The following is a 27,513-nucleotide window of genomic DNA, read 5'->3' as shown; positions in this document are numbered from 1 at the left end:
GGTAAGGCCTCACTTGGCGACGCCTGTTGCCCCCTCTGCGTCTAGCCAGGGCTGCCACTCTCTCACGGCGTCTGTAAGCCCTTCCGACATAAGGCTGAAACTCAGCGTTGGCACCCAATGCAGCCCCCATAATATGCTGGCAAACACTGAGATCTCAATGAAGGCAAAGATAATTGCAAAGCTCTGGCCTGAAGCCAAAAAGACCTGTCCTAGTGTTGGGCCAAAGCAGTAAGCTCTCTTCCTTGGTCTCTCTCCAAAAATCCGTTGCACAAGAGTGAATGCTGCAAAATGGCTGCCCTTTATAGTGCAGGGTAAGTGCCCTTTAATTTACGCTCCCCGCGGCCCGCCTCGGCTGTGTACCATTCCACTTCACAGTCGTTAGGGCCGCCCGGCGCACAATGGGGCGGCGCAAGTGAAGTTCCAGTTCCGGTTCCGGGTGCACAAAGGGCGTTGCACGACGAAATGACGTCATGATCTGCGCGCGCAGCTGAGCGCGCGCAAAGACTTTGCACCGGCGCTAAATGTCTACTGAAGTTGGGGCGAGGCGCTAAGCGCCTAGCGCTCGAGATCTGCTCCTCCTAAGGCGCTAACGGCTGGCACAGCCAACTGAATTTCTAGGCCCATGTCTCTTCACTTCTCTTTCGTTTTCTCCCAGCCCCCACTGGCCTTTTAATCTATTTCATTTCCTGTGCTTCTTCAGTCTCGACAAAGGATTTTCACCCGAAACGTTGGCCTAGAAATTGAGTTTGCGCTGCGCCGGGGCTTAACGCCGGAAATTTAGCGCCGGTGCTAAGTCGCGCTGCGCGCGCCAAAAATTCAGTAGCGCCGCGCCCAAACGGCTGCCGGCGCTACTGAAGGCTGTTTGCGCCTGAAAACTGGCGCTATTCCGGCGCTGCCGCGCCCGATGCGGTGCGGCAGGCTCGGGAAGTGCAGGCCTCCTCCTTCAGTTAAGGAGGAGCTGCCTGCACCCGCCCGCTGGCCGGTTAAATCGCCACAAAAATGAGCCCGGCACCTCGGGGAAGTGCCGGGCTCGCAGCCGAGAAGCATCTGTTCCGCGGGGGGGGGGGGGGGCGGGTGGGGGAGTCCGGGGAGGGAGGTGCGGGCAGGCGGCCGGCGGGAAAGCGGCCGGCCGCCGCTCCACCTTTATGCGCCGGCGCAAAGTCGTGTAAGACTCTGTTGCCAGAGTCTTAGTTGCGGCTGCCACGGGCGAGGCGGCCGCAACTGAATTTCGGCGCTGGGGCCCATCACCACGGCAACCGGGACGCTGCGCACACCGATGACGTCATCGGTGCCGGCGCAGCGCTACCGGTGTAACACCGATGTTGGGTCCTAGTCAATTTCAAAACCGGCTGTAAGTCCAGCGCAATGCCCTCTAGCGCCGCAAAATGGGCGCTAAGCCCACTCAATTTCTAGGCCGTTGACTCTATTTTCTCTCCACGGATGTTGCCTGGCCTGCTGAGTTTTTCCAGCATTTTCTGTTGTTATTTTGGATTTCCAGCATCTGCAGTATTTTGCTGTCAATCTGTTTTTGTCATGTTGGTTGAGGAATAAGTATTGGCCAGGACACTCGGGATAACTCCCCTGCTCTTCTTCGAAATAGTGCCATAGGATCTTTTACATTCACCCAAGAGAGCAGACTGGGCCTTGGTTTAATGTCTCATCTGAAAGACGGCAAAGATGACAAGCCCCATCATTGTAAAATCTTGTTGGAGGCCGGGATCGAGACAGATGCGGGGTCCCCACACGCCACGGATGTCGCCCGCCCCGGACCCACCAAGGTTGGAAAAATCCAGCCCATAGTGTGTGCCTTTGCAAAACTACAGTTTAGTTTCCAGCGAGATGGTAGGGTTATAGGATTTTGGACTGTATGGTTGTGTCCACACTTCAGCCATTAGTGGATTGAAGCTAATAGTTTTGCACATATTTTATCAAGTATTAAACCTGAGTGTACTGGCAGCTCTAGGAATTTCAGGCCCTTAGGGTTGGCATTTTTTTAAATGTTCAGTTCACACAGCATGATGCTGAAACAAACCCTAATATTATCAGTTCTTAAATTACTCAGACATCCAACATAGTTGTCTTATTATAATATTGACCTGTAATACAAAACTGTGCTAAAAACATAGCCAATTAAAAAATTCTGCACCCTATCTTCATTCTACTGTTTGTTTTTATGATTTTTAACCAATTTAATCTCAAAATAATATATCCTATGTTGACTAGTCTATAACTTGTTTTCTCTTTAAAATCTAATTTGGGATACTTTTACTAACCTGATTTGCTCTACTTTCCAGTACCACCAGGTATGTTGAAATATTTGGGCACAGAGAGGGGTTGGAGCGGTGGGGGAGAGACATTGGGTTGGGATTTGGTCCATTGACTGTGCTCCATTCACCAGCAGTTCCAGCCTTTTTCACCAGAAGTGACAGCAGACATTGAACACGCCCTATTCAATTTGCATGGGACTGGTGAGCACACGCATGACTACAAATACATCATCTGCCCCAACCTGCCAGGAAATCCGGTATTTCTGCTCAGTTCGGGGGAGGGCTGTATACACCCCTTCCTCTCCCCCCCCCCCCCCCCCCCGCCTCCTCCACCCCTTAACACAGAAATTGGTTTCCAACCATCATCTATTGTAAGCGAGTCACTGCTACAAATAAAAAATCTCCCCTTACAATCTTGGCCTGGACAACCGCCCCCCCCCCATCTTCCTCCCATCCAGTGGTCAGTAATCAGGCTATCAGGAGGCTGGCATGTCTCTTCTGCCTTGCCATACCAGCCTCCAACCTTATGCTGGATCCTTGTGAGGCTAAGGCATGAGAATGCCTAATGTAGGGAGTCCCCCAACTGCACCTCACAAGGCCATCCCAGAAACAAGGCCCTGTGGCTGGGTCCCAGACAAGTTTGCAGCCATTCCGTCAGACTCCTGCTAAATTTATACCAGGCTATGCCTAGCCAAGGAATTTCAGCTCTACTGTGTCATCTGCATATACCTAGAAGCTGGTTACAGGGTGGCATTAGTGGAGACTTGGGAACAACTCATGACCTCAAGCTATTATTCAGCCATTGATGCAGTTCTATGAAAAATGAACTGATCAGCATTCTACAGTTTGCTAATCTGTTAATGGGAGCTATTGAAAACAGCAGGTTAAATGCACAGCCTTTTGATTTGGATGGTATTTAATTTCTTCCTTTTGTATTACAGCTTTCTTTGGAAAGTATCTGAATGAGTACAATGGCAGCTACATTCCACCTGGTTGGCGTGAGTGGGTTGGATTAGTAAAGAATTCTCGGTTTTACAATTACACACTCAATAGAAACGGTGTAAAGGAGAAGCACGGATTTGACTACTCAAAGGTACTTGTCTGTAGCTAGTCTATTGCAGTTCTATACGGTGTTCAAGCAATGACTCATGGGCAATGATTTGCTAAATTGTGCTCTTGGTACAAAAGTTGTAGTCCCACTAAATGTAGCATTGTTACTTAAAGTTGCTGTAACCCACTTTCCAGCCATTTTACAGGCATGCGAGATTCTGTTTTTTCATTTAACTAATTTTATCTTGAAAGTTGTTAAAAGTGCTTTGTAGCTTATTTCCAGCTAGATTCTGCTCAAACACTGGGATCAATGTCAATTTATGAAAGGGAACTGAATTTGACATGTAGATCACTATGGATACACTACCTTCATAAAGCACGTGCAGAACATACACAGAAATTCTTAATTCCCCACAAGAATCTAAGAGGAGTAATTAACCCTTTATCTACTGGAGTATTTTAAGCCAAAAAGTTTAGAATTGAGTAAATAATCATTCATGAGGTCTAGGTGGAGTTGGACTGATGGGTGGAATGACTTTTTCTAGCTTTAGATATTCTTATGTTCTTTTACTTAAAATGCTGCAACTGCATCTGAATTATGCCTTTCTATTTCAAATATATATATATACCTAAAATTTCTCCTTTCTAGCGGGGAATGAACCCCACAGTCTGGATAGATGGGAGGAATCTGGGATGAGATCCAGTTACTCCCGATCTTCATCCCTTTTCTTGTAGATTTTAAACTGGACCAGAAGTGGGAATGGGCACTTATTGTGATGTAATGTAATTATTCTGGCGTAACGGAAAGAGGCAGGATGATGTTATCCATTGGAATTGTTGTCATTTTCACCTCCATTGCCCCATTGAAATGTACTCCATGAAGCAGGCATAATTACTTGCTAGGATCTGATCTTGTTGCAAATTTACTATGGCCAGTTTCCCTACACGGAACAATCAATTTGCCAGGGAAACCAGCAAATTCAAAATGTGAGTTTTAAAACATTTTTTAAGATCTATAGTTACATTACAGCAAGATGCTGCAGAAATTTACCCCCACCCCTGCTGAGGCGAGTGCCCAGTTGTACCAAAAATGTCTCTGGCACCCACTGAAAAATTGCTAATGCCCCTGACTCTGACATTTGGGACGGGGCAGACAGAAATTCTGTCCTTGGCCTAGATCCAAGCCTAAAGCCCTCCTGGAGAATTTCAGCACCAAATCTGTTTAAGCAATTGAAACACGTAGAAGCAAATATTCAGCTTTAACTAAATACCTCTGCATGAAGAGGGTGAGATGAAATGAAATGGCCATCTGCTGTATTTGGAAAATACCACAAGAAATCCATACTGGAAGCAAAATGTTTACATATGTTTCACAAAACAACTAAATAAAATTCAAGTAACACTACCCAACATTTTTTTTTACATTGGACATCTAAGATGTGCTCTTCCCATTATCCACGTTCTTCTTCTTAGGCAGTCCCTCGGAACCGAGGATGACTTGCTTCCACATTAAAAATTAGTTTGCAGGTCACTGATGAGTCCAATGCGCGACCTACAGTCTCTGTCACAGGTGGGGCAGATGGTGGTTGAAGGGGCGGGAGGGTGGGGTGCTTGGGCTGACGTGCGCTCCTTGCGCTGTCTGCGCTTGGCTTCCGCTTGCTCCCAGCGAAGAGACTCGAGGTGTTCGGCGCCTTCCCAGATGCTTCTCCTCCACTTTGTGCGGTCTTGGGCCAGGGATTCCCAGGTGTCGATGGGGATGTTACACTTTTTCAAGGAGGCTTTGAGGGTGTCCTTGAAGTGTTTCCTCTGCCCACCTGGGGCTCTCGTGCCGTGCTGGAGCTCCGAGTAAAGCGCTTGTTTTGGGAGTCTCGTTAGAACTGCTAACACTGTTTGTATTTACACACTGACCCCATTTATTAAGGAGAAAGTTTAAAAATAAGCTGAAATGGGATCAATGCCACTGAAATTTGTGACTGTGTTACTGTCATAGCTCCAACCCTGTGGTAGGTTGCTACAAGTGCTCGGGGTACAGTGGCACCTCATTATTACTAAACCTTTTAAGATGCCATGGAGTTTGCATATAAAATAGTCAGGAGTGTTGCTTGTCTTTTCCAGACAGGAGTGACCCTTGTATTTATCACATGAGTGAAGTGAAAATCATGATTGCCTTTGAGCATCAATTCTCTCCTATATTGTATGCGTTCCCTCTTCACTGAGAGTGCTTTTTCCATGATTTACTTGTCTGATTACTGCTGTGGGTCTGTGTAATGGTATCAAAATGGGCTGGTAGTGTTATGAGATTGGAAACATCAATACTGCACAGAGCCGGATTTCTTGGCAATTTCTCGGGCGATGTAACAACAGGTTGGATAATAGTGTATCTGCATTATTTAAATATGAGGTTTTAACCTGAGAGACAACCTTAATCTAGTTAGGAGAAAAATAAAAATCCATCAGGCACTTCTCTCAGTTGCAACTTCATAAACTTGAAGTAATGAGCATTTTTATATCATTTACACACAAAGTACTTGCTCAGCATATCTATATGTACAGCCTAGACAGCGTTCTAATTTCTCCTTTGCTGCACAGAAAGACTTTTCTGAAACAAAATTAAACCTTTTTCATACTCCGCCACCCACTGAAAACAATGGCAGTCATGATTTTGCTGGATTCTCACCGTTTTTGAAGCTGCTGATACTTAGACCGCGAATTTGCCGGCGCACAGAGGGAGGGTTTGGAGGCGGGTCCACTGTTTAAAATAGCAAAGTTTGACATTGGGTAGGAAACCCGCTGTCAACCCACCTCCACGTGAGTCTCCCAGGTGTCGGGTCTGTCAGTGGAGAATTGACCCGATACCAAGCGACGGGGGATACAATTGAGCTCATTAAATGGCTTGTTAAGAGCCAATTTAATACTATTTTGAGGCTTCCTTCAAATTTTACATTCTCCCCCATGGGTTGCCCACTGTTCAGGGAACACGCCAGCTCACCCTGGCGTGATTTGAGTCTGCTCTGATGTTTCTGATAAGCTGACAGCTGCAGAAGTGGTGTAAAGGATGCCATCTTGCGGATGGTCAGTTTCAGAGCTCAGAAAATGTTGGTTACTGCATTTTTTATACATATAGAGATTTCTTTAGCTTACAAGTTTTTAGATCCAATTGTATGTCCAGTGCCACCTCATTGGTAGAACCTCTCACTATTGACAGGCCGCTTCGGTCATCGCACCTGCAGCTGCCATCTATTGCAGCAACATCGGTGCCCTTGAAAAAAATCAGACCTTGGTCCTCTGAATCCTTCCACGATCAGCCCCAACACCAACATCACCAGGCACACCAACATCACCATCAACCTTCTCCGCCATCACCTGATGCTGCACAGGACACAGGGCATCAGCCTCTGACAACATTGCTGCCCGGGAGGCCAAAGATGGCATCACCATGGCCAGATTTCCTTCACTTGGCGCTGTAAACCCTGGCTGCCACATGATGCACCAGGTTGGCACCATCCCACACCAGCACCATGAAGCATCCCTTTAATACCCAAGCCATTCCATGCACACTCATCACTATAGCGAGGGGGTAGGGGGCAAGTTATGTCTGAACCATCACTGGTGCACTCAGATCTGTCCAATAAGGGGCAGTTTTTGAAAAATAGATTTCACTGTATGACAACACATTATCAGAAACTTCACATGGACATTGGCTAAACCTCTCAAGTGCCTACCCTTGTATGTTGTTAGTTGGTATGCTTGCAGTAGGATGAGGGTGAGGGGTGGCTAGTGAGATGGGGAAGTGATAAAGTAGATATAGAGAGGGTTGGGTGGAGGTGCAAGGTAAGTTGGTGTGAGTAAGGATGCCTCAATGCTGTCAAACACTGACAGAACTGTTGTGTATGTACCTTTAAGAGAATAACTGGTCTCAGACTGCAGTACCGGCATGACCACCCCTGTATAAAAGGCGCTAGTGAGCCTCTGTAGTTTCAGTTTCCCGATTGACTACTTTCAGTAAAGACTTGTTTTGTTCAACTCCTGCTGTCCGTGTCTCAATCATATACGGACACAATACTGGCGACGAGCAGATACGAACTTACCTACAGTCTGCACCACCTCCTGGGATCCATTCCTGCAGCGAAGTGAGCAGAGGTCGAGGCCAGAAGGAAGAAAGAAGCAGTAGAAACGTGCGTCGACCGTGGGCATCCGCCCCTGTGTTAGCGGAGTTGAAGATTACTGGAGAAGCTGTCGAAAGCGGGGCCTGGTTCCTGTCGACGGTGCTTCAGCTAATCGGGCTGGTGGCAGGTAGTACACTGATCCTTCCTGGGCTGCGGCGGTCGCGAACTCGAGCGGGTGGCTTGCAACGGGGCCGAGCAGCGTTGTCGGGAAGAGGAGAGAGAGAGGGTGGAGCACACAGGGTGCGGCCGGTGCTACGAAGCCGGGCTGCGTATAGACCCGAGAAGAGGGAGGCAAGAGTCCCACAGGGTTGTTCTACGACGGGAAAATAATAAAAAAAAAAGAAATATTAAACGCACAGGAAACCGCGAGGAGCTGCAGGTTGCAACGGAAACCGCGGAAAGCAGCACTAGCAACAGCGGGGAAGAAGGCAAAAGCGCGGGAGGCGCCATCTTAATCAGCGGGGAAGAAGGCAAAAGCACGGGAGGCGCCATCTTAATCAGCGGGGAAGAAGGCAAAGCGCGTGAGGCGCCATTTTAGATTTTCAAGATGCCGAAAACTGGCTGTATCACTGCCTTTGATAATACAATAGAGGACTGGACCACGTATGTGGAAAGAGTCGAGGTATATTGCGAGGCAAACGAAATAGCCGATGAGAAAAAGGCATTGGTATTGCTAAACTTAATGGGCGCTAGAACGTACGGCCTATTGCGGGACCTGATTACTCCAGCCAAACCGAAGGCGAAGAGTTTTAACGAAATTGTTGCTGTCCTACAGGAACACCTAAACCCTGCACCGCTGTTGATAGCCGAAAGATTTAAATTCCACAGGAGAACTCAGCATAAAGATGAGAGCAATGCTGAGTACCTTACGGAACTATGCAAGCTATCAAAGCACTGCCAGTTCAGAGCAGGACTGGCAGATACACTACGGGACAAATTTGTCTGTGGACTCCTGAGTGAAGGGACACAGAAGAAGTTACTCTCAGAGCAAGAGCTGACGCTAGATAAGGCTTTCAGCGTGGCAGTATCATACGAAGCAGCAGCCAGGGGAGCTGTGGAAATTCAACAAAAGCCACAGGAATACGGCAGCCATGAAATGACACTGGGATTTGCAAAATGTTATCGCTGCGGCAGAACTAACCATGACCAGAAGGACTGCTGGTCCAAGGACAAAATATGCAGGCAATGCGGAAAGATGGGACACATTGCACGAGTTTGCAGGTCTGGGAAGAAGACCAGCAACAACAAAAAGGCTACTAAGGAACCGTACAAGAAGTGCAAAAGATGACGGACAGTAGTTCCGAAGACCAGATGAGCGATAGTGAATCCGGGAACAGGAGACTAAGCTGTCTCAAACTTCACAATGTAATCGCAAAAGAGGATCACCGAACCATTTGGGTCACCCTCACGATAGCAGGGTCCCAAGTTAAAATGGAATTGGATACAGGATCAGCGCTAACCATCATGAATTGACGAGACTACGAGCGGCTATTCTCACACATACCCTTGAGAGAGACATCCATCGTCTTGACGACGTATACGGGGCAAAAAGTATACCCCAGAGGAAAAATAAGGGTGCCTGTCGAATACAACGGCAAGAAAATACGGAAATTGTATCTCTACATACTGCAAAATGGTGGACCACCGTTATTGGGACGTGAATGGATCAGGAAGATAAGCTTAGATTGGCACTCCATTCATGCAATGATGGTGGACGGTAAAAAAGATGAAGACGTCACTCCTGGACGATTGTCAACAATCTTAGCTAATGCCAAAGAGGTATTTCAATAAGAACTGGGAACTCTTAAAGGCGTAACCGCCTCGATAAAAATAGAAGAGAATGCAATTCCCAAGTTTTTCAAAGCAAGACCGGTACCATATGCAATTCGCCCAGCCGTCGAGGCAGAGCTGGAGTGTCTGGAGAAGGCAGGCGTGTTGTCTAAGGTCGACTGGAGCGAGTGGGTGACACCCATCGTTCCTGTCATGAAGAAAACGTTAAGCAATAAGTCTGAGGAGCCAAGGAAGGTTTGCATCTGTGGGGATTTCAAGGTGACGGTGAACCCAGTCCTTCACACAGTACAATATCCTCTTCCAGGGATAGAAGACATCTTCGCCTCACTGTCTGGAGGGAAGCGTTTTACAAAAATTGACCTAGCACAAGCATATTTACAGATGGAGGTTGAAGAATCCTCTAGGAAGTATCTCACGATAAACACTCAAAGGTCTTTACCAATATCATCGATTGGTATTCGGAGTAGCATCGGCTCCGGCGATATGGCAAAGAACGATGGAACAAGTCCTGCAAGGGATTCCGGGGACTCAGTGTTACTTGGACGACATCCTTGTGACAGGTGAAGATGACAGTGAACACCTTAACAACCTAGAACAGGTGCTCACTAGACTACGGGAACATGGGCTACGAGCCAACCACCCCAAGTGCGAGTTTTTTAAGAAACAGATATCGTATTGTGGCCACATGATTGATGAAGAGGGGTTACATAAGTCCCCTGACAAAATTGAAGCGGTTGTTAAGGCCCCAGCGCCTGAAAATGTGTCGCAACTGAGGTCATTCCTCGGATTGGTGAATTACTACCATAAGTTTTTGCCGAATTTGTCGACAATCCTGCACCCACTGAACGCCCTGCTACGAACAGGAGTAGCATGGAAATGGAGCAATGACTGTAAGTGGGCCTTTCAGAAGAGTAAGGACTTAATCACTTCAAGAGAAGTATTGGCTCACTACAACCCAGCACTGCCGATCAGACTGGCGTGTGATGCGTCTCCCTACTGTCACATAAATTCCTTGATGGGTTAGAGAGGCCAATAACTTTTGCGTCACGCTTGTTAACTTCTGCTGAGCGTAACGACGCCCAAATTGACAGAGAGGCCCTCAGCCTAGTGTGGGGGGTGAAGAAGTTCAATCACTACCTGCATGGTCAAAAATTTACTCTACTAACCGATCATCAACCTCTTGTCTCCATTTTCAACCCTCAGAAGGGCGTACCGATAATGACAGCGCAGCGGCTGCAGAGGTGGTCCCTTTTCCTAGGGGCACACCAATATGACGTCGAGTACAAAGGAACTAAACAGCATGGGAATGCTGATGGATTGTCACGCCTATCGTTGCCGATGGTGGAAGAAGAAGACCTTGCAGTGGATCCAATGGAGTTATTCCACTCGACCATAGTCGAATGTCTCCCTGTGACGAATGCAAACATAGAAAAGGAAACACTGAATGACCCGACACTATCACGGGTCTATGATTTAACGGTGAAGGGATGGCCAGCACATGGCGAACCACTGTTGCCAGCATTCTCGCCGAGAAGAGAACAGCTCTCAGTGTGCAGAGGAACCTTGATGTGTGGATCCAGAGTAGTAATTCCACCTAAGTTGACGGATAGAGTGCTCAATGAGCTTCATGAGGGTCATCTGGGTGGGGTAAAAATGAAGAACTTAGCCAGAGCGTTTGTGTGGTGGCCGGGAATCGATAGAGAAATCGAAGAGATGACCAAGAGCTGTGCAGGATGCCAGAAGGTCCAAAACGCCCCACCACAAGCTCCTCTACATCCATGGGAGTGGCCCTCATCTCCATGGCAAAGGGTGCACATTGATTTTGCTGGTCCCTTCATGGACTCGATGTTTTTAATTGTGGTTGATGCACATTCAAAGTGGCCAGAGGTAATAAAAATGTCCTCAACCACCACGGAAAAAACTATCACAGTTTTACGAACCATATTCGCCAGGAATGGGCTGCCTGAACAGATTTGCTCTGACAATGGACCACAGTTTGTGTCTGAAGAGTTCCGGAGGTTCTTAAAGAACAATGGTGTTAAGCATTACACATCCGCCCCATATCATCCAGCCACTAATGGATTGGCCGAGAGGTTTGTTCAAACATTCAAGAAGGCTATCAAGGCAATGTGTAATGAAGATATACCCCTACAACACAAGGTGGACAACTTCTTGTTTGCCTACCGGAATGCGACACATGCGGTTACCAACCAAACTCCAGCCATGATGTTCTTCAATCGAAGACTACGATGCCGCTTGGATTTGGTTAAGCCAAACATCAGAAGAGATGTGGAGAACAGGCAGTTTCAGGATATGAATGAAAGGCCGACCAGGAGTTTTAAGATAGGTCAACCAGTTTTGGCCCGGGACTACCGCACTGAGAAATGGCAGCCAGGAACGATTTGTACACGACAAGGACCTCTCATGTCTACCGTGGATGTTGGAGAGAGCATTGTAAGACGCCATACTGACCAGATTCTAGAGTCACTGGAAAACGTCAACTCCACACCACGATCTGATACACCTGGTAATGAAATCGACGTACCAATTGCAGCTACCGCAGAATCGGTGATATTGGAAGCAGATGAACCAAACAACGACATTGATCCCGACTCAACCTTGCCAGAGGAACCTGATACCCCAAAGAGGCGTTATCCAGACAGAATCAGGAAGCCTCCTCAAAGACTGAACTTATAATTGCTTAAACTTAACCAACGTATCTAGCAACCGTAATTGTGATTGTAATTAGTTATCATTTAGTTGTTAAATGAATGTTATGTACTGTTTATCTAAAAGGGGAGGAATTGTTGTGTATGTACCTTTAAGAGAATAACTGGTCTCAGACTGCAGTACCGGCAGTGACCACCCCTGTATAAAAGGCGCTAGTGAGCCTCTGTAGTTTCAGTTTCCCGATTGACTACTTTCAGTAAAGACTTGTTTTGTTCAACTCCTGCTGTCCGTGTCTCAATCATACACGGACATAATAAGAACAACTGCCAAACTCCTTGTGGACGTGGTCCCTTTAAGGAAACCGGCTGATGACGCATCATCAAATTACATCATCAGACCCGCTTCCTGTTAATTGGCCGGGGTGCCCACATGGCGGGCTTAACGAGACCAATCAAGGGAAAATCCCGTTTACAGAGCGGCTGCAGCCAGGTTCATGACTGGAACCCGGAAACCAGCTCTCCCGCCGCCACCCCGCCTCCGATGGGAAATTCACAGCCTTAGACTTAATAGCACTGGTGACCTTGGCAATGGTGTGTTTTATAGCTAATGGATCAGTTTTCTTTTTTAAAAATCACTCAAACGATTAGAGCTGGTTCAGTCCAAGACTAGAGAACAGGCTCAGCACACTGTGGAATCTGTGTACTCAAATTTATGACGTGCTCTAAATGGAAGCAGGTCGACTGATTCCATCAAGAAGCAATCGGCCTGGTGGGAGTAGTACTTTGGATGAGTGCCATACTTCAGATTCGCATTAAAAGACAATTTTAAAACTCAAAATTGCCACGCAGTTGATGTATTCATGTGATCACTGGGGAAAAAATGGTCGCTGCCATTCAATATTCTTATTAAAATGCAGGAAAATGCAGAGGAACCACAGATGGCTAAATTTACAGTCTAAGTCGCCGAACTCGTCATTGCAGGAGAATCTGGGCCAATATATCCAGGGCACATGATCCTCAATTGACTACTTAATGATTGATTCAGTTATATGTATACAGAATACGCCAGTGACTGAAAGTGTCTGTTTTTACAAACCACTGTTTGTACTTAAGTCTGTGTGCATATGTGTGTGTGCATGTCTATGTGTGCATACGTGCTTGAGTGTAGGTATTCATTGGCATTATTTAAACTATATTTAAAGATTGCCATTACACTCAACTGGTTCAGAACTGGCAGATATAGAGGGCAGAGCACATCTGACAGTACTTGTGACTGTGCTATGCACTTTGCCCACCAGGTAAGTGCCTGCATGTATTTCATAATGCTACGAGATTACAGGTGGTAGTGTCTGCTTTCTCAGAACATTAAAACTCAGTGCTAAATTAATAAAGTGCCAGAACTTCCAACAGACTGCCTGAAGACCTATAAACCTGACTTCACATTGGACTGAAGTTATAATCCACATGATATGAAACCCAAGCAATAGCTTCCTGAAAGGCATCTCGCACCACTTGGCTTTAATGCATTCAGGAGTCAGATCAGAATATGATTATTGAGAGGTATACTGACACTTGTGCACTGAAATATACCTGATACCATCACTGTGACAGTGGCAGTATAACTGTAGTCTTCTCCTGTATGGCATTAGAGCTTCAATTATTTCAGTCACAACTACAGATTTTTCAGAACTACAGTGGGTGTGTATAAGAATGGTTAATGTCCTACATTTCAGTACAGAAGATATAGGTCAGTGAAAGTAAGTGCTCCATTATTTAGCACAGTTCCATGCAGAGTCCTTTTAATGATCTGGGGAAAAACATGCACATGGACGGTGCCTTCAGTTCAGATTAACTATTTGGACAAGAGAGCATAGCTGAACTATTTAAGTGATGTGTTTAAAGGTGCACTGATTCATGAACAAAGTGTTCAGTTGAGCTGATCATTTTTGATAGGATTTATGTTATGTATTTATAAGCAAAAGTTAGCTCAACATTATTTGATGAAGAAAATGATCTTTCATTTACAACTTTCTCATCCAGTTGATGTGTTGGGAGTAAAATGAAAACAATAAACTAAATCATAGCTTTTCTCCTAAAGCTTTACCTTAATCCTTCCTCATCTAAATGCCGCCCCTTGGAAACTTCATCTGTAGACATGGGGTCAGGTTACATATGTACGCTGATGAGACCCATTAATCGGGAATAGTCAGCATGGCTTTGTCAAGGGTAAATCATGTCTGACAAATCCGATTGAATTTTGAGAGGGGGTGACTAGGTGTGTAGATGAGGGAAATGCTGTGGATGTGGTTTACATGGACTTCAGCAAAGCTTTTGACAAAGTCCCGCATAGGAGACTGGTCAAGAAGGTAAGAGCCCATGGGATCCAGGGTGCCTTTGCGCGTTGGATCCTAAACTGGCTGAGTGGCAGGAGGCAGAGGGTGATGGTCGAAGGTTGCTTTTGTGACTGGAAGCCTGTGTCCAGTGGGGTACCTCAGGGATCGGTGCTGGGTCCCTTGCTGTTTGTGATCTACATAAATGATTTGGATGAGAATGTAAAAGGTATGATCAGTAAGTTCGCGGATGACACGAAAATTGGTGGGGTGGTAAATTGCGAGGAGGAAAGCCTCAGGCTACAGGACGATATAAACGGGTTGGTCAGATGGGCGGAAAAGTGGCAAATGGAATTTAACCCTGAAAAGTGCGAGGTGATGCATTTTGGACGGACAAATAAGGCAAGGGAATACACAATGAGTGGTAGGACCCTAGGAAGTACAGAGGGTCAGAGGGACCTTGGAGTACATGTACATAGATCCCTGAAGGCAGCGGAACAGGTAGATAAGGTGGTTAAAAAGGCATATGGGATACTTGCCTTCATTAGCCGAGGCATAGAATATAAGAGCAGGGAGGTTATGATGGAGCTGTACAAAACGCTGGTGAGGCCACAGCTGGAGTACTGTGTGCAGTTCTGGTCACCTCACTATAGGAAGGATGTGATTGCTTTGGAGAGGGTGCAGAGAAGATTCACCAGGATGTTACCTGGGATGGAGCGCCTCAGCTATGAAGAAAGACTAAACAGGCTGGGGTTGTTTTCCTTGGAGCAAAGAAGGCTGAGGGGGGACCTGATTGAGGTGTACAAAATGATGAGGGGCATAGATAGGGTAGATAAAGAGGAACTTTTCCCCTTAGTAGGGGGGTCAATAACAAGGGGGCATAGATTCAGGGTAAGGGGCAGGAGATTTAGAGGGGATTTGAGGAGGAACTTTTTCACCCAGAGGGTGTTTGGAATCTGGAACTCACTGCCTGAAAGGGTGGTAGAGGCAGGAACCCTCACAACATTCAAGAAGCATTTGGATGAGCACTTGAAATGCCATTGCATACAAGGCTATGGACCAAATGCTGGAAAATGGGATTAGACTGGACAGGGATTGATGGACGGCGCAGACACGATGGGCCGAAGGGCCTCTTTCTGTGCTGTATAACTCTATGACTCTATGACTCTGACTCTACCTCGCCACCATCTTTCTTGACACCTACACTGCTTCTGTATTGTCAGACTGGATGAACTGTAATTTCTTCCAGCCATTGTCTTTGGTCCTCACCAAAAACTCTGTCCCCTCGCCACTGATTCCACCTCCCTCCCCAACCATTGTCTCAGGTTCGACTCCGAGTTGAGCTTCCAACTCTAAATCTTCTCCAATACAAAGACTGCCTACTTCCAAGCCCATAACATTGTCCACTTCCACTCCTACCTCAGCCCATCTACTGCTGAAACCGTTGTCCATGCTTTTGTCACCTCCAATCTCAACTATTTGAATGTTCTCCTGGCCAGCCTCCCATTTTTCACCCTCCATAATCTTCCATGTACTCAAAATTCTGTCCATATCCTATCCCGCACCAAGTCCTACCCATCCATCACCCCTAACCTTGCTGACCTACATTAGCTTTCATTCCCCCAACACCTCAAATCTGAAATTCTCATCCTTGCATTTAAATACCTTCATGGTCTTGTCCCTCCCTATCTCTGTAACCATTTTCATCCTTACAGCACCTTCTCCCTGAACACTCTGTTCCTTTGACTCTGGCCTCTTGTGCAGAGCCTACCTGCATTTGCCCAACGATTGGCCATACTTTCAGCTGCTTAGGTCCCACACTAGAATTTTCTCCCTAAATCGCTCTGTCTCTCCACCTCCTTCTCCTCCTCTGAGATATTCCTTAAAACCCACCTCTTTAACCAAGCTTTTATTCACCCCTCCTAATGGCTCCGTCTTTGGCTCAAGATCCATTTTTGTGATTATACCTCTGTAAAGTGCCTTGGGACATTTCTCTAGTTTAAAGGTGTTATATAAATGCAAGTTACTGTTGTTTAAAAGGTAAAGACTGATGCAAGAAATATTGGAAGGACTGATGGAAGAAAATATACCGAGAGCGAAGACACTAATTAAGCAGTTGTGTACCCTGCTAACCCTGCCAGGTTATTTCACTGGGTTATATACCCTGCTAACATTGCCAGGTTATTTCACTGGGTTATATACCCTGCTAACATTGCCAGGTTATTTCACTGGGTTATATACCCTGCTAACATTGCCAGGTTATTTTTCACTGGGTTATATACCCTGCTAACATTGCCAGGTTATTTCACTGGGTTATATACCCTGCTAACATTGCCAGGTTTTCTTCTCTGGGTTATATACCCTGCTAACATTGCCAGGTTTTCTTCTCTGGGTTATATACCTTGCTAACACTGCCAGGTTATTTCACTGGGTTATATACCCTGCTAACACTGCCAGGTTATTTCACTGGGTTATATACCATGCTAACATTGCCAGGTTATTTCACTGGGTTATATACCCTGCTAACATTGCCAGGTTATTTCACTGGGTTATATACCCTGCTAACATTGCCAGGTTATTTCACTGGGTTATATATAACACTGCCAGTTTTTTCTCAACTCATCAATATCTTAAGTGTTTGTAAATTTGATATTTCAGAATGATACCACTTTTTCTTTTCGTGCAAGGATTTATACAGTTATTGTTATTTGAACTTCAGCAAATGTGCATAGAGAAAACTTTATGAAGGCTTGTGAAGTCTGTCAAAGTACTCTCTGGAGACAATGCTCCAGAAAGAAAATCTGACAATTGCCATATCCTTAACTGTTCATCTAAAAATACATGCCAGTACCCATTTTTAAATTATTATTTATAAGTGATCTTTAAAATGTAAAAGCTCACCATGCAGCAGTAGCCTTCTGATCTGGATTGCTATTTAAGTGTTAGGTCACTGAAACATGAGTCTAGAAATTAATGTTGCCAATCTTAACAGATGAATACTTATGTGTTTGTATCAGTCCTTTTTCTGCTATTTTAGCATAGGATTCAGCCTGTTTATTTTAAATGGGTCATAAAAACACTCAAATTCTCCATCCTAACTATCACCTATCTCCAACCTTCCTTTTTGTTCTAAAGTCTGAAAACATGTTGTCTCATAACTGCACTCCTGCCTCTCTCATTAGTGACTGCTCCTACAGCCATCTTGATCCACCTTCTGAAACTCCATCCCTGAATATCTCCCCTTGCCACCTTGCTGCCTGCCTTCAAAAACCTCCTAAGACTGCCCCGCCCCTTTTTTCTCTTCCTTTTCTTTATTCCCTTTTCCTGCTTCTTGTCCACTCACCATCCACTACACTGTATTGGATAACTCAGAAACCAACAGGATGGTGTGTAGCAGCAGTATGGAAAACTAACCAGATCTTGTGGCAGAAGGATAGAGCACAAATCTCAGGAGGTGATAATAAGTCTGTACAAGACACTGGTATGGCCACATCTGGAGTGCTGTGTACAATTCTGGTTGCCATACTGCAGCAAGAACATCCAGCCATTGGAGGGGTACAGAAAAGAGCAACCAAACTGATACCTAGCTTAAAGTGTCTGAGCAATGAAGAGAGCTTGAATAGTCTGGGATTGTTTTCTCTGGAGAAGAGAAGGCTCAAGGGAGATATTATTCAAGGATTCAAAATTCGAAAGAAAATAGGTAATTTGAAACCTGGTAATATGTTCAAGAATAACATGAACTCTAGAGACTGGGGACATGGGCTGAAGCTTAAATGAGGAAAAGTGCAGAGACAGTTTAGATTTAACCACTTTACGCAGAGCTCATGGAATGGACTTCCCATGGAGACAGTGGAGGCAGATATTGTGGAAGAATGGGATAGATATTTGAGAATAAGAGATGTTAGTTTTTGGGATCGGTCAGATGGATTGCAGTCTTTTATGGTCATGTTTTTATCCATAGGGGGGAAAAGTTTTATTTTAACTGAATGCAGGTGGAAATAAAGTTTTCTTCCTCATTCCTGCAACTGTGCCTAAGATATTTGGAGGAAAAATACCACTGTCTGTGTGAGCGTTCTGTTGTATCGTTCAGACCCAGAAAACATTCTGCTAAAGAGAGATGCTTTCTTCACCCTTCCTGATTCTAAGTTGCAGGGGATGTACTAGAAATCTCACTCGGCCATCTTTCAGTTGCCAGATGATTAAATAAAGTAAATCAACCTAAATTAGAATACATTACATGGAGAGTGAGTGTACCAGGAATTAACAATATTAAATGATAATTAACGGAGTGGTAGGCTGGATCAATTTCTACTTTAATCCATTAAAACAAGTGCTCTTACCTGGTCAAGGACTTTGAGGTGCCTTTGAAAAGTTGAAATTGTCTAACAGTACAAGTGTGATAGCCCATGTTCTGTTACAAATAGACATGAGAATTGTTCAAATTGTGTCTCCCAACTCACAATTCATCCAAATGCCAAATTTTTATCAAATTTCCTAGACAAACTTGACAATGTAGGAGTCTACGTACTCCTAGCAAAAACTACTGAACTCAGAGAGGTTCAACAGAAAAGGTTTAATTGTTGAGGCTGCATGCTGAACACAAAATGGAGTCAGAGACTACACAAAGTGCAACTCTCTTTCATCAGTGCACAGCTTCGACGACTCCTCCCCCGCTCTGGGCTTAACTATGTTGCAGATCGAGTTTCTTGAAGGTGTGATCCTTCTTAAAGGCATGACGCCTGATTTAGTGTCTACGGACCGGAAAGCGGATTGTGTCCGTTCTGTGATCGGTACGCCACATAGCTCCCCCCAGAATCCGCTAGCAGGGAGTATACGAACCGGCGTGGCGGCTTGATGGCACGGCCGGAACGGCTCTTGGCAGTTGGTGTCGGGAGCGGGGTGGTCGGACGCGTCGGGCTCTTAGGCGGTCTGCCCCGCGGTGGGGGTTGGCCCACTTGAACGGGTTCATCGGGCTCTAGGTGCGCCAGCTTGAGCCGGTCGACCGACACCTCGTCAGTTCTGCCGCCCACTTCGAGGAGGAAGAACTTGTTCCCCGTCTGGAGTACCTTGTAGGGTCCGTCGTATGGGGGCCGTAGAGGTCCTCTGTGGGCGCCATGGCACACGAAAACAAATTTGGCCATGTGCAGGCTAGGTGGTACGCGGGTTGCTGGTTCGCCGTGCTGGCCGATGGGTACCGGAGCGAACTGTTGTGCTCGGTTGGCGAAAGCGCGGCGTTGCTGGTCAGCCGACCAGGGGGTCGTGGCAGTGGGCAGGAACTCTCCGGGTACGCGCAGCGGCTGGCCGTAAACGAGTTCCGCCGCTGAGGCTTGCAGGTCTTCCTTGACCGTGGAGCGTAGGCTGAGTAACACCCACGGGAGGCGGTCGATCCAAGCCTGGCGCGGAGGGACGCCTTCATGGACCTGTGGAATCGCTCGCACAGTCCGTTGGCTTGGGGGTGGTAAGCCGTGGTGCGGTGAACGGCCACCCCGAGGTTTCGGGTGATGGCGGCCCACAGATCAGAGGTGAACTGCGGGCCTCTATCCGACATCATGTTGGAGGGGACGCCGAACCGAGCAACCCAGGTAACGATGAACGCCCGCACGATGTCGGCGGTGGTGGTGGACGTCAGTGGAATGGCCTCGGGCCAGCGGGTGGTACGGTCCACGATTGTCAGCAGGTGCGTGTGACCTTGTGATGGCGGCAGGGGGCCGACGAGGTCGATGTGGACGTGGTCGAACCATCTTTCTGGCACGGTGAACTCCTCGAGTGGGGATTTGACGTGTTGGTGGATTTTGGCACGCTGGCAAGCTATGCAGGATCTGGCCCAGACGTGCACATCTTTGCGCAGGCCGCGCCAGACAAATCGGTTGGCCACCAGTCTAATGGACGCGCGGGTGCCGGGGTGTGAGAGGCCGTGGACGATGTCGAACACCCGTTTTCGCCAGGACGCCAGGACTACGGGGCGGGGTTGCGCCAATGAGGTGTCACATTTGACTGTGACGGCGGACGGGCCGCAGGCGACGTCAGTCAGTCGCAGCCCTGGGAGGGTTGTGGGCGTGGAGAGCAGATCATACACCGGCGGGCCTGTGGTGGGGATGACGTGTTCTACCCCGTGCTTAGCAACCTTCGCGGAGAAGGTCGGGTTGGTGAGGGCTGGGAACTCAGCCAGGAGTGCTGAGTAGTCGTCCGTCGAGCGGGCACGGCACTGCCACGCCATTTCGGCGGGTTGGGGGGGGGCCATGGCGCTCGGGACAGGTGACATGGTGTTCATGTCCACGAGGCGGCGCCGAGGCATGTCGACCAACAGGCCGTGGGCGCACAGGAAATCCGCACCGAGGAGTGGGGAGAGCACCTTGGCGGTGAGAAACTCCCAGTGGTAGCGGCGGCCTGCGAGGTCGATGGTGACGGTGCGGGTGCCGTACGTCCGGATGTCGGTGCCGTTGGCGGCAGCCAGCGCAGGGCCGCGGCCGCCTCGCTGGATCTCGAGGGCGGACGCGGGGATGATGCTGCGCTGCGCGCCCGTGTCGCATAGGAAACGGCGTCCGGAGGTGCTGTCCGTAACTTACAGCAGCGCGCCTGCTTGCCCCACGGCCATCGTGTAGGCCGGTGTGGGGGCGGTTGGAAACATGCAGGGATGGCTGCAGCGGCGAGCCCGTGCGCCGAACCGGGTATAGAAGTAGCAGTAGCCCTGGGTCGGAGGGCTTGGGGGATGTGGGGGCCTGGGGGGCTTCGTGGCCAAGCTGTGTGGCCGCGCGATAGAGGGTGGAGCGCGCGCCGATGCTGCGGAGGCCAGGTCGGGGGTGACGGTGTGGTTGGAGCTGGCGGACAGGAGCTTATCGGCTTCGTCGGCCAGGGCCTCGAGGTCCGTGAGGCTGGACGCCACGATCGCCGGGCGGATGCTGGGAGGTAGTTGGCGGATAAAGAGCGTGCGGAAGAGGGAGCCGGGCGGTTTCTCGTCAGTCAGAGCAAGCATGTGTGAGAGCAAGTCTGATGGCGTGGAGTCACCGAGGCCCGGGAGGTCGAGGAGGTGGCAGTTGCGCACGAATTGGGAGGCTGTGAATTTTTTAATGAGCACGGCCTTGGGATGTGAGTACTTGCCTTCCTCCAGAGGGTTTTGTAGTGTTGTCCAGACTTTCGTGATTGTGTAGCTGCCCAGGGAGGCAAGGAGGTAGTTGTACATCATTGCGTCGGCGGTGATGCCGCGGAGTCGGAATTGCGATTCGGCTTGAAGGAACTAGGCGGTGGCCAGGTTCTCCCAGAACTCCGGCAGCTTCACAGAAACTGCGTTTGTGTCAGCCATGGTTACGCTTAGGAGTCGTCCTGAGCGCCGGGGTCACCAATGTAGGAGTCTACATACTCCTAGCAAAAACTACTGAACTCGGAGAGGTTCAACAGAAAAGGTTTAATTGTTGAGGCTGCATGCTGAACACAAAAGAGTCAGAGACTACACAAAGTGCAACTCTCTTTCATCAGTGCACAGCTTCGACGACTCCTCCCCCGCTCTGGGCTTAACTATGTTGCAGATCGAGTTTCTTAAAGGTGTGATCCTTCTTAAAGGCATGACGCCTGATTTATAGTCTACGGACCGGAAAGCGGATTGTGTCCGTTCTGTGATCGGTATGCCACAACAACCTAAAATTACAATGAAGTCTATAAACCACAAGAAAAATTTATTGAGCATTAAACAGGAAAATGAACAGTACTCAGTAATTGATACTACTTTGGTATGTCTCCTATAGTGCGCGAGGGATGCCTGAATGATGAAAACCAATTTAGGAGGAGAGCAGTCTAGTTGGGACATACCAAGCCATGCTATCAAAACAGCTGCCAAATACTTTGTTGTGGATGTTGATCAAATTTAAAGATTAATGGCTGGTAAATGGGTGAAGAACACTTCACAAAGCTGACTTACAGAAACTATCAAAGGAAAACCTAACTAAGAGAATGACTCTGGAACTTGGTGAATCAGCTGCAGTTGGTATATAACAGGGGCTATAGAAGCAAAAGCAGCCAAACTGACCTGGTTTCATCCAACTAACAGAGAGCATGCGGGCAAAACATTCAATTCCCTAATAGTTTAAATGATAGAGAAGAAAAGTGACAGCTGAAGTGGTAGGTTATTATGTATCGTAAAGAAAGGTACAGTTAAAGCAGGCTTATAGGAAGGACAGGTATTTTGAGGATTCTGATGGTTTGTTGAAGTAGGTGGGGTCACTGATTGAGGTCTGTATGTGACCTGAGTGATATAATAACTGAGGTCTTTAGAAGAAAAAGTAAGCTTTCTACAGTCCAAGTTCTGAGGAAGTCCAAAATATATGCACATACAAAACTACAGTAAATGTTCACTTAAATGTTAGAAATACTGTACAACAAAGTATTTTACTGTTAAGGGATCAATTGATGCCTCTCAACTTTCCTGATATTCACTCTTTGCTTTTAAAAAATTTCTGTTCAATTAATTCAGTAAATTCTGTGACTGTATAATAAGAGGACATGGGAAAGGGCAGGGAAATGAGATTAGTGTGGACAGCTCTAGATGAAGACCAAACACTGGCACATGTGCAATGGACCAAATTACCACCTTCTGTACTGCAACTTCTATGATTCTTTGAAAACAAAGGGTTAAGTATCACTTTCAAATTGATTTTCCCCTTCAATCTACATTATCATTAATATAGCAAAGCAGAGTAATCAAAATACTGGCAACTTCGAGCAATAAAGCACAGCAGCTTCATCAATTGTAATAGGATTCTAACTGGTTTGCATTATTTAAGTGATGCCCATGGCTCTAAATATGAATATTCTTCAGGTATTTTAGCTCAATTTATTATCTGTTTCAAGCGAGAGTAGACCAATTAAAATATAATTTAATAAGAATGCTTATATAATATATATAATTCAATCTAATTAGTATTGTTGTAGTCCTTTTTTCTGTGATGGAAGCTGTTTTTCAATTAAAATATTGCAAGGAAAGTTTTTGAAACTGAGAATTTTCTTATTGTGCTTCTTTCAATGAAATGTTTCTTTATATATTTAACGTTCAATACATTTCACTTCTGTTTTGGTAGGATTACCTAACAGACTTGATGACAAATGACAGCATCAATTACTTTAAATCATCCAAGAAGATTTACCCACACAGACCAGTTATGCTGTTGATCAGCCATGCAGCACCCCATGGCCCCGAGGATTCAGCTCCACAATTCTCCAACCTCTTCCCCAATGCTTCCCAGCACATGTGAGTGTTAACAATGTTATAATTCAGTCTTGTAGCCATCAAAGAGATGTAGTAGACATTACAGTTTTCATATTTTGTCCTTCAAGCAACTTACAAGCAGTCCATTGTAGATTTATGTTTAAGCTGGTTCTCCACTGCGGTTCATAGAGTAAATAGAGTGTGTGCTATGTTGTGGTAACCAGCAAGGCCCCAGGTTCATTCCCAAAACTGCTGAGTTAGCCAGTCTCGCCTGCAGTGATGGGACGAGCAATTCTACAAATCACCTTCGTCTCCCTGGAATTAGCAGGGGGTGGGAAATCCTTCTTCTAATTGCTATCCAGTGATTCCTGCATGGAAACCACATGTGAATAGGTATGAGTTTGGTTGGGATAGCCCACAGAACTCTGTCCTGGTCTGTGCAAGAAGAATTTCACTTGGATAAGGTATGGAAGGGGCCACCCCTGCTTGTGTAAGAACTGCCCAAGAATGAGTCGCTGCCTGCAGGAGGGGCGAGCTAAAAGGAGAAAATCAGAGGGAAAATTTGGGGCAAACAGCTATTTAAAAACAAGAAATGAATGAAAATGTGCTTAAAATGCTGTTCATGTCTCTCCCAGTCATTTAAAACTTGCTGTTTAACCGAGCACAAAGGGGCAGTTTGGCTGCTTATGAAAATGGCTACTTCTCAATTAGTACCTGGTCAAACAATCCAGGCCCAGCAGAAACACAATCCAGGCCCAGCAGAAACACAATCCAGGCCCAGCAGAAACACAATCCAGGCCCAGCAGAAACAATCAGCAGGGTGCCTTTCCTCTGACATTTGTGTAAAATCCCTTTGGGATAACTCAATGCTTATCCCATTTATTTTAAGCAGGTTATTAGCTGCTTTAATATCGAACACAAAGGAATTTTACACAAAAGAGACAAAACCCTTTGACTGTTTGTTTAGGAAACCGGTCAGTATTTTTACTTTTAATAGGTTTTATCAAAAATACACATCTGACAAACGTACCAATGCAACAGGTTTCCCATCCTTTTTTTAAATTCATTCATGAGATGTGGGTGTCGCTGGCAAAGCCAGCATTTATTGCCTATCCCTAATTGCCATTGAGAAGGTGGTGGTGAGTCGCCTTCTTGAACCGTTGCTATCCATGAGGTGTTTTCCTCGCTTGCTAGGCCATTTCAGAGGGCAGTTAAGAATCAACCACATTGCTGTGAGTCTGGAGTCACAACCAGAAGATTTCATTTCCTAAAGGACATTAGTGTTTTTTTTTGATAATCTGGTAGTTTCATGGTCATACTAGCTTTTTATTAACTGAATTTAAATTCCACAGCTGCTGTGGTGGGATTTGAACTCATGTCTACAGATCATTAGTCCAGGCCTTTGGATTACTAGTCCAGTAACATAACCAGTATGCTACCATATCCGTATAGTGGTTCCTATTCTGCAATTCAGCTCTCCCACATGATCCATGGTAAATGTTACAGTCTGTTAAAAAATCACATATCTGTCAGCAGAAAGCACTTTGGAATGGAGATGATAATGGCCCAGAACTTGGTGTCGGGGACTTGCCGCGCGTGCAAGCCCCTGATGTGCGCTCACCCTGCGCGCCGACATCTGAAACCTGGCCCGCAGTGGATTTCCTTTCAGTGGCCCGGTTCTGATGTCGGCGTGCTGTGCTAACCTGACCCAGCGGCATAGTTAGTGCGATGTGCCGGCTGGGATCAGGCGAGCACGGTTCAGCCAATCAGGGGAGGGGAAACTTCATTCATAAGTTTGAGAGTAAGAACTGTCAAACTCATGAGAAGTACTGCACCCCAAAACACTACTTAAACTTTAAATAAAATTTTAAAAAACATCCCAATCATTAAATTAAGTATAAATAAGTTAAAAAAAATAATTTAAACAATAATTTCTTTTTTTGAAAAAAATAATTTTTTAATAAAAAGGGTCTAAAACTAAACTTACCTTATTGTAGATTCTTTAAAATAATAAACCTGTGGAAAAAATTTTCTAAATTGCACTAAAACACCACTTACCTGTAAAAATAAATACTTACGTGTGCTTTTTACAAGCGTAAAGACCGGAGGCCTTTACACATGCGCAAATCCCCCAAAACAGAGGAAATCCAAGACGCACACGCTGCCCCCTACAGCGCACGCGCTAGCCTCTTCAACTCTTGGGCTGGAGGAGAGGAAATGCCGGTTTTCAGCGCATGCGCTGTGCATGCTGAAAACCGGCATTTCCTCCGGCCAGACGCGTGAGTACCCCTTCCGTACTCACGCGTTTGGGGAGGAATTTCTGCCTGAATGTGTAAAGATATAAAACCTTGTCCGAGTGTAAGTGCAAATAGTTGTGCCCAAAATCCTTATACATAAGAAAAATTGGGCCGTATATTCTGATCGTGCATGCGCTGAAAACCGGCATTTCCGATGCTTTTGACAGATCGGATGCCTGCCCTAGAGAAGGGCCTCTGCGGGCAGATAGTTCCGCTTTCTGGAGCACCTCCGCCAGCAGAAAACCCTTAGAAATCTTACGCCTGATTTGAAAAAAGTAAAAAAAAAAAATTCTCACTCATTTATCATTTAAAAATACTTTTTTTTTTAAAAAGGCAAGTTTATTTTTAGCCCTGTAAAAAACTTTAATTATTTTTTCAAAAAATTAAATTTTTGTTTAAAATATTTAATTTATTGTAATTTCAACTAATTTTAAAAATGTAATTTAAAAATAATATTTATTTAATGTTTTACAGTGTTTTTGTGGTGATCTCATTTCATATATTTGACAGGTCTATCTCCTATTGGCTCCCCATGGCCCACATGATCCCAGGGATGCTTGCGAACTGCATGCTCCTCTGGGATACATGGGCCCTGCGCATTCCGAGTTGGAGGGGCCCAGGAGCGGAAGTGTCCAGACCTTGGGAGCCCTCAGGTAAGTCCGTAGATTTTTTCCAGATCAGAGGCCTCCGCATGCAGGAAGCCTCCGATCGGAAAATACGGCCCATTGTATTTAATTTTAACAAAAGCTTTGAAAACCAAGTCTACAACTATGTTGGTTCTCAATCGAGATTCAAAATCTCTGTAGATGCTCAGATTTCTTTCATTAATGCAAATACCAGCAATATAAAACCCTGTATATTTGCTGATATTGTTTTGGAATCTATTATGTAAGAGGATGATATCATTGGTAGGAAACTATGGTCCCATTATTTACGGGGATTGTGGGAGGGTATGGGGGCGGCTGAAAATGGCCAAAGAACCCGGCAAGGCGGAGGTCAACGATTGGGGCTTGGGGAGTGGGGGGGGAGATGGCTATCGGGCCTGCAGGAAGAGAGAGACCATCAAGGCTGCGGCGGTGGGGGCGGGGGGGATGGATGGATGTGGTCAGCGATCGTGGCAGGGAGGGAGAGAGTGGCCGTGATCAGCGGGGCAGGGGTGGTAGGGGAGGGTGAAAGCTTCCTTGAGGGGCTGGGAGGGGAGCAATCCTGCTCCTCCTGGCCCACAAGGAGTTCTGGAAAAGGGACGTACCTTGGGGAGCCGGCAGCTCCCGCTTCCATTTCACTGCCGGATTTCCCGACCCCTGGGAATTCCGTGCAGCGGCAGTGAATTTTAAATCGGGCCCCCAACTACACAGTGGGAGCCCGATTTAAATATGTTAATGAAGTGTTGAGGACGCATTCCCCATATTTAAATCTTTAAACCCCCCTCTCCTGCCTGTCATAGGGAGGTTAATAGCGAGGCCCATGAGTGTTGTAGGCATTAAAAGTGAGGTTATGGCAAGCAAGTCAGTTACTGAGTGAAAGGGGGTTGTCTGTCACACAGCAATTTGTTTCTGGTTCTAAGTATTGCACTTACCAACATCATGCCAGTTCTGTCAGCTAACAAAATCCTTTTGCCTGTTGCATCTTGACTAGATCAGTTTATGTAACACAGTCTGAACTTGAGCCACTTTTTGTGTTCAGAACTGTCTGATAAGCTTCAAAATGTCAGTGGAAATAGATGTTTGTGTTAAACCTGCATCTATGC

The 27,513-nt window shown here is 46.4% G+C and overlaps 1 protein-coding gene across 14 annotated transcripts in view; it reads left to right on the top strand.

The window, feature by feature from the left end:
* Window positions 1-27,513, top strand: part of LOC147108681 (extracellular sulfatase Sulf-2-like) — a 409,937-nt gene that overhangs the window by 317,080 nt on the left and 65,344 nt on the right. For all 14 annotated transcript variants that reach the window (XM_086005391.1, XM_086005393.1, XM_086005392.1 and 11 more), the window contains 2 exons: window positions 3,209-3,360; window positions 23,342-23,511. In XM_086005391.1, the coding sequence (XP_085861517.1) occupies window positions 3,209-3,360; window positions 23,342-23,511 (322 nt within the window). The remainder of the gene's footprint in view (window positions 1-3,208; window positions 3,361-23,341; window positions 23,512-27,513) is intronic.

The sequence above is a fragment of the Somniosus microcephalus genome, chromosome 13 (assembly GCF_052327205.1).
Source record: "Somniosus microcephalus isolate GS21.2 chromosome 13, FLI_Smic_1.0, whole genome shotgun sequence".
In the NCBI taxonomy this organism is placed as follows: Eukaryota; Metazoa; Chordata; class Chondrichthyes; order Squaliformes; family Somniosidae; genus Somniosus; species Somniosus microcephalus.
The sequence above is the reverse complement of the archived record's forward strand: the minus strand, read 5'-3'. Positions and strand labels throughout refer to the sequence as shown.